The sequence below is a fragment of the Pipistrellus hanaki genome (assembly GCF_964339955.1).
Source record: "Pipistrellus hanaki genome assembly, chromosome: 18".
In the NCBI taxonomy this organism is placed as follows: domain Eukaryota; kingdom Metazoa; phylum Chordata; class Mammalia; order Chiroptera; family Vespertilionidae; genus Pipistrellus; species Pipistrellus hanaki.
The window spans coordinates 40,038,802-40,050,683 of record NC_140520.1 but is presented as its reverse complement, the minus strand read 5'-3'; the positions used below and the strand labels follow the sequence as shown (position 1 = coordinate 40,050,683).

General features: G+C 63.2%; 1 protein-coding gene across 3 annotated transcripts; it reads right to left on the bottom strand.

Moving 5' to 3' along the window:
- Positions 1–10,046, bottom strand: LOC311613348 (low affinity immunoglobulin gamma Fc region receptor III-B-like). 3 transcript variants are annotated; one of them, XM_084867169.1, is made up of 5 exons: positions 9,928–10,046; positions 9,296–9,316; positions 8,722–8,979; positions 3,101–3,254; positions 1–428 (listed from the first exon to the last, which is right to left on the bottom strand). In XM_084867169.1, the coding sequence occupies exons 1-5, from the start codon at positions 9,965–9,967 to the stop codon at positions 290–292; spliced, it is 612 nt and encodes a 203-aa protein (XP_084723295.1). In that variant the 5' UTR covers positions 9,968–10,046; the 3' UTR covers positions 1–289. The 3 variants fall into 3 exon arrangements, with proteins under 3 accessions (XP_084723295.1, XP_084723294.1, XP_084723293.1); XM_084867167.1 differs by having other exon boundaries at positions 4–428; positions 3,101–3,355; XM_084867168.1 differs by lacking the exon at positions 9,296–9,316 and having other exon boundaries at positions 3–428; positions 3,101–3,355; positions 9,928–10,018.
- Positions 10,047–11,882: the final 1,836 nt, after the last annotated feature.

The following is an 11,882-nucleotide window of genomic DNA, read 5'->3' as shown; positions in this document are numbered from 1 at the left end:
CTGCTTTTTTTTTTTTTTAATTTAAATTCTTTATTGTTGAAAACATTTCATATGTCTCTTTCCCCCCATTGACCTCTTCCTATCCACTCCTGCCCCCCAGCACATGCCCTCACCCCTACAGACTGTGCCCATTGGTTATGCGTATACGCATGCACACAAGTCCTTTGGTTGTCTCCCTGCCCCTACCCCCCCGCCCCCTGCCCCCCGCCTTCCCTCTGAGGCTTGAAGGTCAGGATTTTGCGATTATTGCTCCTGCTTGTCCTGGAGGCTCTTGCGCCAAGTGACGGTGTCATTCATCTTGTTCCTCGATAAGCTGCGAAGGCCTCTCTGCACAGAGCAGTACAGCCACGAGTCCACAGCAAACAGGAGTCCTGGCAGCAGGCAGAGCAGGATGAGGCGCCCTGGGGAGATGCGGGGGATGGCCAGCGCTGTGCGAGAGGCAGAGGGGCGGAGAAATGCCGTTGTTAAGGCAGACATTTGGAATCAAGAGCAAGGTCATTAGTGGAGGGCCATGCTGACACCTTCCTTTGCTCCTCCCACTGGCGTCTGCCTGCTGGGCTGAGCGAGGCCGCCTTGGGAGGACCAAGCATGTTAGGGTGTTGGGTTTGGTGTGGATTTTGAAAGTTGTCAAAGTTTAAGTTGGTGTGAGAACATTATTTCTTAATTTCGATGTCTCAAAATTACACTCATTGCTCTTCCCCACATTGCTTGTTGTCGCTAAAGGAAATCTGACAAACTGAGAGCCATTGATATTTGCTCCTTATCGGCAGGAACTAATTCAAAGGGAGTTAGGTGGGGCTCAGGCTGAGCCCCTGAGCCCTCGATGACAAGCTTTAGACTCATTACTTGCTGCTGTCTACAGACTGGAAACATTATACTGGATTTAAAATACAGAAATTGTATATCTTATCTAATAAAAGAATAATATGCAAATTGACCATACCTCCACAAGCCACACCTACTAGCCAATCAGGAGTGAGTATGCAAATTAACCCAACCAAGATGGCTGTGGACATGGAGGGAGCAGGAGGCTTGGGTTTCCCTGGCAATGGAGGAAGCCAAGCTCGCCGCACATGCTGGCCTGTGGTGAACTTCACTCAAGGCTACAAAGTTTCAATTATAAAAGATAAATAAATCCCAACAGAAATGGCTGCAGCCATAGAGTGAGCAGGAGGCTTGGCTCCACTCAAGGCTACAAAATTTCAATTATAGAAGGTAAATAAATCCCAGATACCAGGGCCTCCGGGGGGCGTGGGTCGCTGGAGGGCGTGGGCAGCCTGCGAACCACCACAGGCACCTCACCCAGGTGCCCCACGTCCCAAGGGAACCCCCACCCTGATCTGGGACACCTTTCAGGGCAAACCAGCTGGCCCTCACCCGTGCACCAGGCCTCTATCCTATCTAATAAAAGAGTAATATGCAAATTGACCACTCCAACACACAAGATGGCTGCCCCCATGTGGTCAAAGATGGCTGCCCCCATGTGGATACAAGATGGCCATAAGGGGAGAGAAGCTGGGAGGGACCAGGCCTGCAAGAGTGGGCAGTTGGAGGCAATCAAGCCTGCAGGGGAGAGCAGTTGGGGGGAACCCAGGCCTGCAAGGGAGGGCAGTTAAGAGTGACCAGACCTTCAGGGAAAGGTAGTTAAGGGTGACCAGGGCTGCAGGGGAGGGCAGTTAGGGGAAAACAGGCTGGCAGGGGAGCAGTTAGGCATCAATCAGGCTGGCAGGGGAGTAGTTAGGGGGTAATCAGGAAGGCAGGCAGGCAAGCAGGTGGGAGCCAGCAGTCCTGGATTGTGAGAGGGTAGTTGGACATCCCTTGAGGGGTCCCAGATTGGAGAGTTGGAGAGGGTGCAGGCTGGGCTGAGGGACACACCCTCTCTGTGCACGAATTTTGTGCACCTCTAGTGTGTGTGTGTGTGTGTGTGTGTGTGTGTATATATATATATATATATATATATATATATATATATATATATAATAGTATTTTATATATATATATATTATAGTATTTTATAATAGTATATAATAGTATATAAAATCTTGGACAGGAAGGGAAAGGGAGAGAGAATCATTGATCGCTGCTTCCTGCATGATTGGGGATCGAGCCCACACGTGGGCATGTGCCCCGACCAGGAATCAGCCATGACTTCTTGGTTCATAGGTTGATGTTCAGCCACTGGGCCACCGTGATCAGGCTATACTTGATTTTTTATTTCAACTTTTAACCCTTAATTTTGATTTAACTTCAAACTGACATACGTTATCAGAACCATACAGAAAACACTTGCCTGTTTTTTCCTGGCATTGCTAAGTGCTGGTGTTCTGGCCAGCTGCTTCATTATTTGTCTTTTCTTTCCCTCACCAGTTGAAAATTTTTTTTACTTTAAATTTAAATGCAATGAGATTATTTTCATACAAACGATGGCTTTGCTGTGTGAAAGTCGCATTAGATGTCGTTCCATCTCTGTTTGCTATGGTCTGGGTCTGGTTCCAGGTGGGTGTTTTGTGGCACCAGGAGCCCAGGAGCACTGTGTGTGTGTGTTTGTGTGAATGTGAGAATGTGTGTGTTTGTTGTGTATGTGTGAGTGTGTGTGTATGTGAGAATGTGTGTGTGAATGTGTGTGTGTATGAGTGTGTGAGTATGTGTGTGAGTGTGTGTGTGTATATGAGTGTGTGTGGCTGCTCTGACGGGTTGATGGGTGCTCTGATCCGTCATGGGCCGAGCCAGCCAGAAGACATGGGTGTGTGAACAGCACACGCACACACACTCTCACACACACACACACACACACACACACACACACGCCCCCCCCCCCACAGTCACACACTCACACGCACTCACGCGCGCGCGCACACACACACACACACACACACTCTCACACACACGTGCTGGCTGCGGCATTAGGGGCTGGACCTTAGCTGTGACCTGAGGACCGGACGCCCTCACCCAGCTCCTCCTGCGGAGGCCGCGGCCTGGCTCACCCTGTGGGGGCGCGGCCATCAGGGGCCCAGCCGTCCGCGGTCTTAGTTACAGAAATGGGGGGCTCAGAGGCTCAGAGAAATGGGGGCTCAGAGACAGGGGGACTCAGCCACCTCACCTTCCACCAGCACGGTCGCAGCCTCGGAGGACACGTTGAGCTTGCCGATGAGGCCGCGGCAGAAGTAGGAGCCGTTGTGTGCGGCGGAGGCGCGGGCCACGCTGAAGGCGTTGCTGCGGTGCGAGAATTGGCGGCCGCGGCCATCCTGGAAGAACTGCACTTTGCGCAGCGGCTTGTCCCTCCAGCTGTGGCAGCGCAGCTCCAGAGGCTCCCCCTCCCGCAGCCGCCAGCGCGCCGCCTGCAGCACCAGCCAGGCTGCGGGACAGGCGGCTCAGCCCGGGCCCGGACCCCGCCCCGCCCCGGGGGACCCCGCCCCGCCCCCGGGGACCCCCGCCCGGCCCCGGGGACCCCCGCCCCGCCCCGGGGAACCCCGCCCCGCCCCGGGGAACCCCGCCCCCGTCACCCCCGCCCCCGCCCCCGCCCCGCCCCGGGAACCCCGCCCCCTCCCCGGGGAACCCCGCCCCGCCCCGGGGGACCCCGCCCCCGCCCCCGTCACCCCCGCCCCGCCCCCGCCCCGACCCGGGGTGGGGGGGAAGGGGGGAGCACACGGCCCTTCCCAGCGGCGCTGCGGGAGGAGCGGCCGCGGTCTAACGGGCGGACGCTCGGAGGCCGGGCGAGGGGAGCCCCGGGGGCGGCTGCGGTGGCGGTGTCGGAGCAGCACCCCATTGCGCAGTGAGGGCCGGGAACGGGGACCCCCAGGCAGGCCGGAGCGGCAGTGCGGAGGGTGCGGGAGGAGAGGCGGCGGGGCTGCGTGGGAACCGGCGTGTCTGCGGCGCCGCCCCCCGGGGAGCAGCGCCCCGGGCCGGACCCACTGGCCGGCGGGGACACGGGAGGAATCGCCGGGGAGCTTCACGGCGGCAGGAGGCCCGGCCGGTGCGGCTCCGCCGCCCTAGCAACGGGGGTCCGGGGTACACGGGCAGGCTGCGGGCTTGATCCGCAGGGTGTGTGTGTGTGTGTGTGTGTGTGTGTGTGTGTGTGGCAGCCGAGCAAGGATTCTCTCTCATCAGATGTGTCTGTCTGTCTCCCTCTCCCTGCCTCTCTCTGAAATCAGTACAAATAAAGTTAAAATGACCCAGGAACATTCAGGAGACCACGTTAGGCTGAAAAGACAGCGGAGAGGACACCCCCGCGGGACACAGAAAGGCGCCTGCACTGTTTTCAGACATGACGCGTCTCCCTTTCACCTCACACGTTTATGAAAACCCAATGGCTTCTGTGAGCAGAACAAAACAGAACTAATTGTGATTTAAAGACTAGGCGCCCTTATGCTAAACAAAATTGGCAGAACATAAAAATTCTCTACCTCGAATATTGCTAAACAGGTCACCTTCATTATTTATCAATAAATATCACTTATCAGAAGAGGCCACATCGGTGTACAGCCCTGGGAGCAGAGCTGGTCGTCACTGACCACGTGGTGCTGTACGATGTGCCTGTGACCTGCTGACTCGGGCGACACACCTGTTCCTGTCTGTCCTGTCCTGGACTCACCTGTTCATCTGACAAACGTTTTATCAAGTATGTGCTCTGATGTGCAAACCCAGAGGACCAGGACCGTGATCCTAACCCCAAAGAACCTGCAGTTTGGACCCAGAAATGTCCCGCAGAGAGGTGAGTGCAGCACAGTCACGGGCTGCGAGCCCGAGCCCGGCGAGGCCCGCCAGGGGAAGTGAGCAGAGGAAAGCCCTCCGAGGAGGGTGAGATGGGCCCCCGAGGGAGAGCGGACCCACCCTGAGAGGTTAGTTAGTGGTCAGGGTCGCAGTTTAACTCAGCCCTCACTGGCTGGCCTTCTGAAGCCAGTCTTTAGACAAACTGACACTCTTAGACTTGACTTTTCTATTGCTCCCTGTTGGCAAATCCCCATTTTATTGGGCCTTAGGCGGCACTCTGCTCCCCGCTAGCTAATAACTCCTCCCGGTGCTCCGTGCTGAGGGTCAGCTCCGGACGGGCAGCCGCACTCGGCGGCAGGTCCGCTCAGGGCTCTCCCTCTGGGCTTGCTCTGCGGGCCTCCTTTAACCCGGGCAGCCTCGGCAGGAACAGGCCTGTGGTGCAGTTCCGGGGACACAGGAGAGTCCCTGCCTCTGCGCCCCTGCCCGCCTCACTGCCCCCCTGCCCGCCTCACTGCCCCCCTGCCCGCCTCACTGCCCCCCTGCCCGCCTCACTGCACCCCTGCCCGCCTCACTGCCCCCCTGCCCGCCTCACTGCCCCCCTGCCCGCCTCACTGCCCCCCTGCCTGCCTCACTGCCCCCCTGCCCGCCTCACTGCCCCCCTGCCCGCCTCACTGCCCCCCTGCCCGCCTCACTGTGCCCCCCTGCCCGCCTCACTGCCCCCCTGCCCGCCTCAGTGCGCCCCTGCCCGCCTCAGTGCCCCCCTGCCTGCCTCAGTGAGCCCCTGCCCGCCTCACTGCCCCCCTGCCCGCCTCAGTGCCCCCCCGCCCGCCTCACTGCCCCCCTGCCCGCCTCACTGCACCCCTGCCCGCCTCACGGCCCCCCTGCCCGCCTCAGTGCCCCCCTGCCCGCCTCACTGCCCCCCTGCCCGCCTCACTGCCCCCCTGCCCGCCTCAGTGCGCCCCTGCCCGCCTCACTGCGCCCCTGCCCGCCTCAGTGCGCCCCTGCCCGCCTCACTGCCCCCCTGCCCGCCTCAGTGCGCCCCTGCCCGCCTCACTGCGCCCCTGCCCGCCTCACTGCGCCCCTGCCCGCCTCACTGCGCCCCTGCCCGCCTCACTGTGCCCCTGCCCGCCTCACTGCGCCCCTGCCCGCCTCACTGCGCCCCTGCCCGCCTCACTGCGCCCCTGCCCGCCTCACTGCCCCCCTGCCCGCCTCACTGCCCCCCTGCCCGCCTCAGTGCCCCCCTGCCCGCCTCACTGCGCCCCTGCCCGCCTCACTGCCCCCCTGCCCGCCTCACTGCACCCCTGCCCGCCTCAGTGCCCCCCTGCCCGCCTCAGTGCGCCCCTGCCCGCCTCAGTGCGCCCCTGTCCGCCTCACTGCCCCCCTGCCCGCCTCAGTGCGCCCCTGCCCGCCTCACTGCCCCCCTGCCCGCCTCAGTGCGCCCCTGCCCGCCTCACTGCCCCCCTGCCCGCCTCACTGCACCCCTGCCTGCCTCACTGTGCCCCTGCCCGCCTCACTGCCCCCCTGCCCGCCTCAGTGCGCCCCTGCCCGCCTCACTGTGCCCCTGCCCGCCTCACTGCACCCCTGCCCGCCTCACTGCACCCCTGCCCGCCTCAGTGCCCCCCTGCCCGCCTCAGTGCGCCCCTGCCCGCCTCAGTGCGCCCCTGCCCGCCTCAGTGCGCCCCTGCCCGCCTCACTGCCCCCCTGCCCGCCTCACTGCCCCCCTGCCCGCCTCACTGTGCCCCTGCCCGCCTCACTGCACCCCTGCCCGCCTCACTGCACCCCTGCCCGCCTCACTGTGCCCCTGCCCGCCTCACTGTGCCCCCCTGCCCGCCTCAGTGCGCCCCTGCCCGCCTCACTGCCCCCCTGCCCGCCTCACTGCACCCCTGCCTGCCTCACTGCGCCCCTGCCCGCCTCACTGCCCCCCTGCCCGCCTCAGTGCGCCCCTGACCGCCTCACTGCGCCCCTGCCCGCCTCAGTGCCCCCTGCCCGCCTCAGTGCGCCCCTGCCCGCCTCAGTGCGCCCCTGCCCGCCTCACTGCCCCCCTGCCCGCCTCAGTGCGCCCCTGCCCGCCTCACTGCCCCCCTGCCCGCCTCACTGCACCCCTGCCCGCCTCACTGCCCCCCTGCCCGCCTCACTGCACCCCTGCCCGCCTCACTGCGCCCCTGCCCGCCTCACTGCCCCCCTGCCCGCCTCAGTGCCCCCCTGCCCGCCTCAGTGCGCCCCTGCCCGCCTCACTGCCCCCCTGCCCGCCTCACTGCCCCCCTGCCCGCCTCACTGCCCCCCTGCCCGCCTCAGTGTGCCCCTGCCCGCCTCACTGCCCCCCTGCCCGCCTCACTGCCCCCCTGCCCGCCTCACTGCACCCCTGCCCGCCTCACTGCACCCCTGCCCGCCTCAGTGCGCCCCTGCCCGCCTCACTGCACCCCTGCCCGCCTCACTGTGCCCCTGCCCGCCTCACTGTGCCCCCCTGCCCGCCTCAGTGCGCCCCTGCCCGCCTCACTGCCCCCCTGCCCGCCTCACTGCACCCCTGCCTGCCTCACTGTGCCCCTGCCCGCCTCACTGCCCCCCTGCCCGCTTCAGTGCGCCCCTGCCCGCCTCACTGTGCCCCTGCCCGCCTCACTGCACCCCTGCCCGCCTCAGTGCCCCCCTGCCCGCCTCAGTGCGCCCCTGCCCGCCTCAGTGCGCCCCTGCCCGCCTCAGTGTGCCCCTGCCCGCCTCACTGCCCCCCTGCCCGCCTCACTGCCCCCCTGCCCGCCTCAGTGCGCCCCTGCCCGCCTCACTGCGCCCCTGCCCGCCTCACTGCACCCCTGCCCGCCTCACTGCACCCCTGCCCGCCTCACTGTGCCCCTGCCCGCCTCACTGTGCCCCCCTGCCCGCCTCAGTGCGCCCCTGCCCGCCTCACTGCCCCCCTGCCCGCCTCACTGCACCCCTGCTTGCCTCACTGTGCCCCTGCCCGCCTCACTGCCCCCCTGCCCGCCTCAGTGCGCCCCTGCCCGCCTCACTGCACCCCTGCCCGCCTCAGTGCCCCCCTGCCCGCCTCAGTGCGCCCCTGCCCGCCTCAGTGCGCCCCTGCCCGCCTCACTGCCCCCCTGCCCGCCTCAGTGCGCCCCTGCCCGCCTCACTGCCCCCCTGCCCGCCTCACTGCACCCCTGCCCGCCTCACTGCGCCCCTGCCCGCCTCACTGCCCCCCTGCCCGCCTCACTGCACCCCTGCCCGCCTCACTGCCCCCCTGCCCGCCTCACTGCACCCCTGCCCGCCTCAGTGCCCCCCTGCCCGCCTCACTGCCCCCCTGCCCGCCTCACTGCACCCCTGCCCGCCTCACTGCCCCCCTGCCCGCCTCACTGCACCCCTGCCCGCCTCACTGCGCCCCTGCCCGCCTCACTGCCCCCCTGCCCGTCTCACTGCACCACTGCCCGCCTCACTGCCCCCCTGCCCGCCTCACTGCACCCCTGCCCGCCTCAGTGCCCCCCTGCCCGCCTCACTGCCCCCCTGCCCGCCTCACTGCGCCCCTGCCCACCTCACTGCCCCCTGCCCACCTCACTGCCCCCTGCCCGCCTCTGGTGCCTGAGTCCCACCGACCACACACTTTCACTCCACGGTCACTGTGCAGGGCACAAGAGGATATGTGTGTCCGGGAGACATTGATGCGGGGAGCCTGAATGTGGTGCTGACGGGAAAGAGACGACGCTCGGCCATTAGGGGTGGTGTGGGGCAGCTCAGGGCTTTGTGGGCCTGAGAGTGAGGAGGAGGTGGAGGTCCTGAGAACAGACCCACTATCTATGCGATCAGCACTGTTGTGTGTCCTCTGCGGTGCGGCTCCTGCCCGGGCAGCAGACCTGTGTCTCTACTTGCGAGGTCCCACCAGGGGCAGGACCCAACTCAAATGCACCCCACAGGGGTCACAGATCCTCTCACCTAAGTCCTAGCCCCTCGAACATCACCTGGCTCTGCCCAGCCCCTCCAGCCTCTGTGTCACCCCTTATTGGCGACGCCCCTCACCCCATCACCGCTCACCAGCGCGGACTTGCAGCTGCACCGGGTCGCTGAGGCTGGAGCGGCTGGTCTGGCACGTGTACTCCCCGCTGTCGTTCACGCTGGCCGAGGCGATGAAGTGGCTGGAGTTCTGGCTTGGCAGGAGGTGGCCATTGTGCCACCACAGTGTGGAACCGTTCCCCTCGGCCTGGGCCCCCTGGCACCACAGAGTCACGTTGTCCCTCTCGAGCAGCCTATCCCATTTCGGATGCAGGGACACCACAGCCTTCTGGAGACTTTCTGAGGAGACAGGAGAGTGTGGGTGAGGTGGCGGAGGTGGGGGGTCCCCTCCCTGCATCCCCGGACCAGCCCCCCCAAACCACAGCTGGCAGCTCTGCCTTGGTCTGGGACTCAGCCTCAGAGCATCTTGGCTTGGAGGCACTGGCCCCACTTCCGGCCTCTTTATGTTGAGGAAAACTGGTTAAAGGAGCGTAGGGCCAAGCCCACTGAGTTGGAGCAATTGTCCCTGCTGGCCCTCCACTCTGCGTGGCCACAGCGTGGCTACTGCATCCTCAGGGCCTCACTGGATCGGTCTGACACCTGGAAGCAGACTCACCAGCTTGGGTGCCGGCTGACGCTGCAGAGAAAAGAGTGAAACAGAAATTGAGCCCAGCAGGGAGTGGCGGCTGCAGGGGCTGAGCTTCAGCCCCCGCCCGCCTTGCCCCGGGCCCGCGGCGCCGGAACCAGGACACAGACAGTGGCCAGCTGTCCCGCTGCCTACGCTCTGGTCTCCGATGTCTGTGACTCCTCCCCGCCCCCATGGTCCACCCGAATCTCTGTTTTCAAAAGCATCCCGTTACTCCTCAGTCCCGTGCTAACTCCCTGACTAACAACACGGATTGGATTTCCCTGAACGAAAGCCTAGAAACAACCGCAACCAAGTCCCCTGGAGAGAAGAGATGCCAAGTCTTAGAGAGGAAGCCTAGGATGTCCCACGGAAGGGACAGGCCTTCGGGACCATCTGTCTGGTCCAGACTCTTCAGCTTGCCCATGGGGAGCCAGAGACGGAGGTGTCGCAGTCCCCTTCCCCTCCTGACAGGGCCCAGCTCAGAGCGGCTCCCTGTCTCTAGCTGCCCAGCGGGTTGTCCTACGAGCTAAGTCCAGGCTGGCGGCCTTCGAGGTGAGAAGGATCCGTCGGGGCCTGGGCCCAGGCGTCCTGAGTGTCTCCCTCAGCGGCAGCCGACTTACCCAGGAGCAGCAGGACTGCCGGCGGCAGCAGCTGCCACATGCTGGCCGGGAGAGTGAGCCGGTGCCCGGAGCTGACGGTGACTCAGCTGGCTTGAGAGTGGAAGTCAGCAGCCTCCCCCTGCACCCCACTACTAAGCAGGTTCCTTTTTCTGGGAGCATTATTGACTCCTGATAGAAACTTGGACAAGGGAGCCCAGGGTGGGGGGTGGGGCAGAGCCTGGGGGAGAAGCCGAGGTGGGTGTGTCCCTTTGGCCATGTAGGTCTGTGCTGAGGCCAGGTGGCCGTCCCTGGGGCATCCTCAGAAATCTCAGGGCATTTGCCCCACCCAGGGGGGTGGGGTCACCCAGTGCCAAGAAGGGGATAGCTGGGCCCTGGGGACAAGACTGGGACGAGGGAGGGCGTCCCCGGGGGTCTCTGTCTCCATCTCAGACCTTCTCCCTCCTGTCTCTGCTTATGTACAGAGAGCAGGCATTTCAGTTTTCAGGCTTCCAGTGTTCCCTCACCCCATATTAACTCCATTGGCATTTTCTTTCAAATTTAAAATGCCCATGCCCTGGGGTCGTGACCCTCAGAGACTCCTAACTTTCCATGTGAATTTGATCACAGGTTCCCATGGTCTGTGAAAAGAAACCCTGGCCGTGGGAGCGAAACGGGCATGGAGTTATTTTAACAGCCCAGGCAGAGGCAGGGCTTGTCTGTCAGGGCAGTGGAGACCTGGAAGCAGGTAGAGTGGGCAGGATGTGGGTGAGCCATGGGCCAGGAGGGGTGGCGGAGGGGTTTGGGCGGTGCTCAGCTTGGATGTGGGTGATCGGGAGGATGGTGTCCACTTCATGGGCTTGGAGACGGGGAGGAGGAGCAGGCTGGGCTGGGGGAGAGATGGTTGTGGTGATTTCAAGCAAGATGTCAAGTAGGCAGGAGACCCCTGGAGCTCAGAGGACAGGTCTGGACAAAGGACACGTTTAGGAGACAAGTGTATGTTTTAAACTTGATAAAAAGCTTTTGTCCTCTCCTAAGAACAAGTGAAAATGTACCCCCTTTTCCCTTAAGTCAAGGAGCTTCCTGTGAGGCCCGCCAGAGGCTCTCGGTCAGGGTGACCACAGAGGAGAATCTGGCTGGAGTGTCGGAAAGGGGAACCAGGACAGAAACTTGGCCCTGGAAGCGGTCACCAGCCGAGAGTTGCTGACAGAGCAGATCGGGAGGCGGGGCTACGAGGAAAACAGACGGGGAGCCCAGAGGCCCCTCTTCAGGGAGGGAGAAGTCACAGTGCAAAGACTGAGCAGAGCCGGCATGGTGCTGGGGAGGCGCTTAGGACATTTGCTGATCCATCTCAGGGGCCGGGGCTGGGGGACAGAAGCCTGAACAGTGCTGGTTGAAGACCGAGTAGAAACAAGAGTGTTTTAGTGAACTCTGGTCCTTTTAGCATCTCTGTTACCAGGAGCCCCTTCTTACCAGCATCTCACTCTCCCTGGGGGAGCCCTGACCCTGAGAAGCCTTAACGGAAAGCGGCGACTGCTTCCACTGCAAAAACCCGAGGGCTGCGTGCCCGTTCCCACCTCGAGCGGGAGTCCTCCCTCAGAGGACTAGCCTGTGTTCTCCCGTTTACACGTGGAAGTCCTCCCTCAGAACCTCCGCGTGGGCCTGCGTTTGACGGTGGCTGTCTCAGGGGAAGTAAGTTAAAACAAGGACATTAAGGTGGACCCTCATTCGGGAAGACTGGTGTCCATAGGGAGACATTAGGACACACATGCCCAGGGCCAACATGTGAGGACACGGACAAGACGACAGTCTCCAGCAAGGAGGGAGCCTCAGGGGAAAGCAGCCCTGACAACAGCTGCAGCTCATGCCCCCTCCTGTCCACCCGCCCTCCCTCCCCCCACCCCAGAGCCCTGGGAAAACAAAGGTCTGTTGTCTCAGCTCCTCAACTGCGGTGCTCTGTTATGGCGACCAAAGAGCAG

Bases quoted from the DNA above. Each gene is read 5' to 3' on its own strand.
- LOC311613348 (XM_084867167.1), bottom strand. From the start codon at position 9,967: ATGTGGCAGCTGCTGCCGCCGGCAGTCCTGCTGCTCCTGG. The intron at 8,980-9,295 runs GTGAGTCTGCTT...CTGTCTCCTCAG, and splicing joins GTCAGCCGGCACCCAAGCTG to AAAGTCTCCAGAAGGCTGTG. The intron at 3,356-8,721 runs GTGAGCGGTGAT...CCTGTCCCGCAG, and splicing joins GCAGCTGCAAGTCCGCGCTG to CCTGGCTGGTGCTGCAGGCG.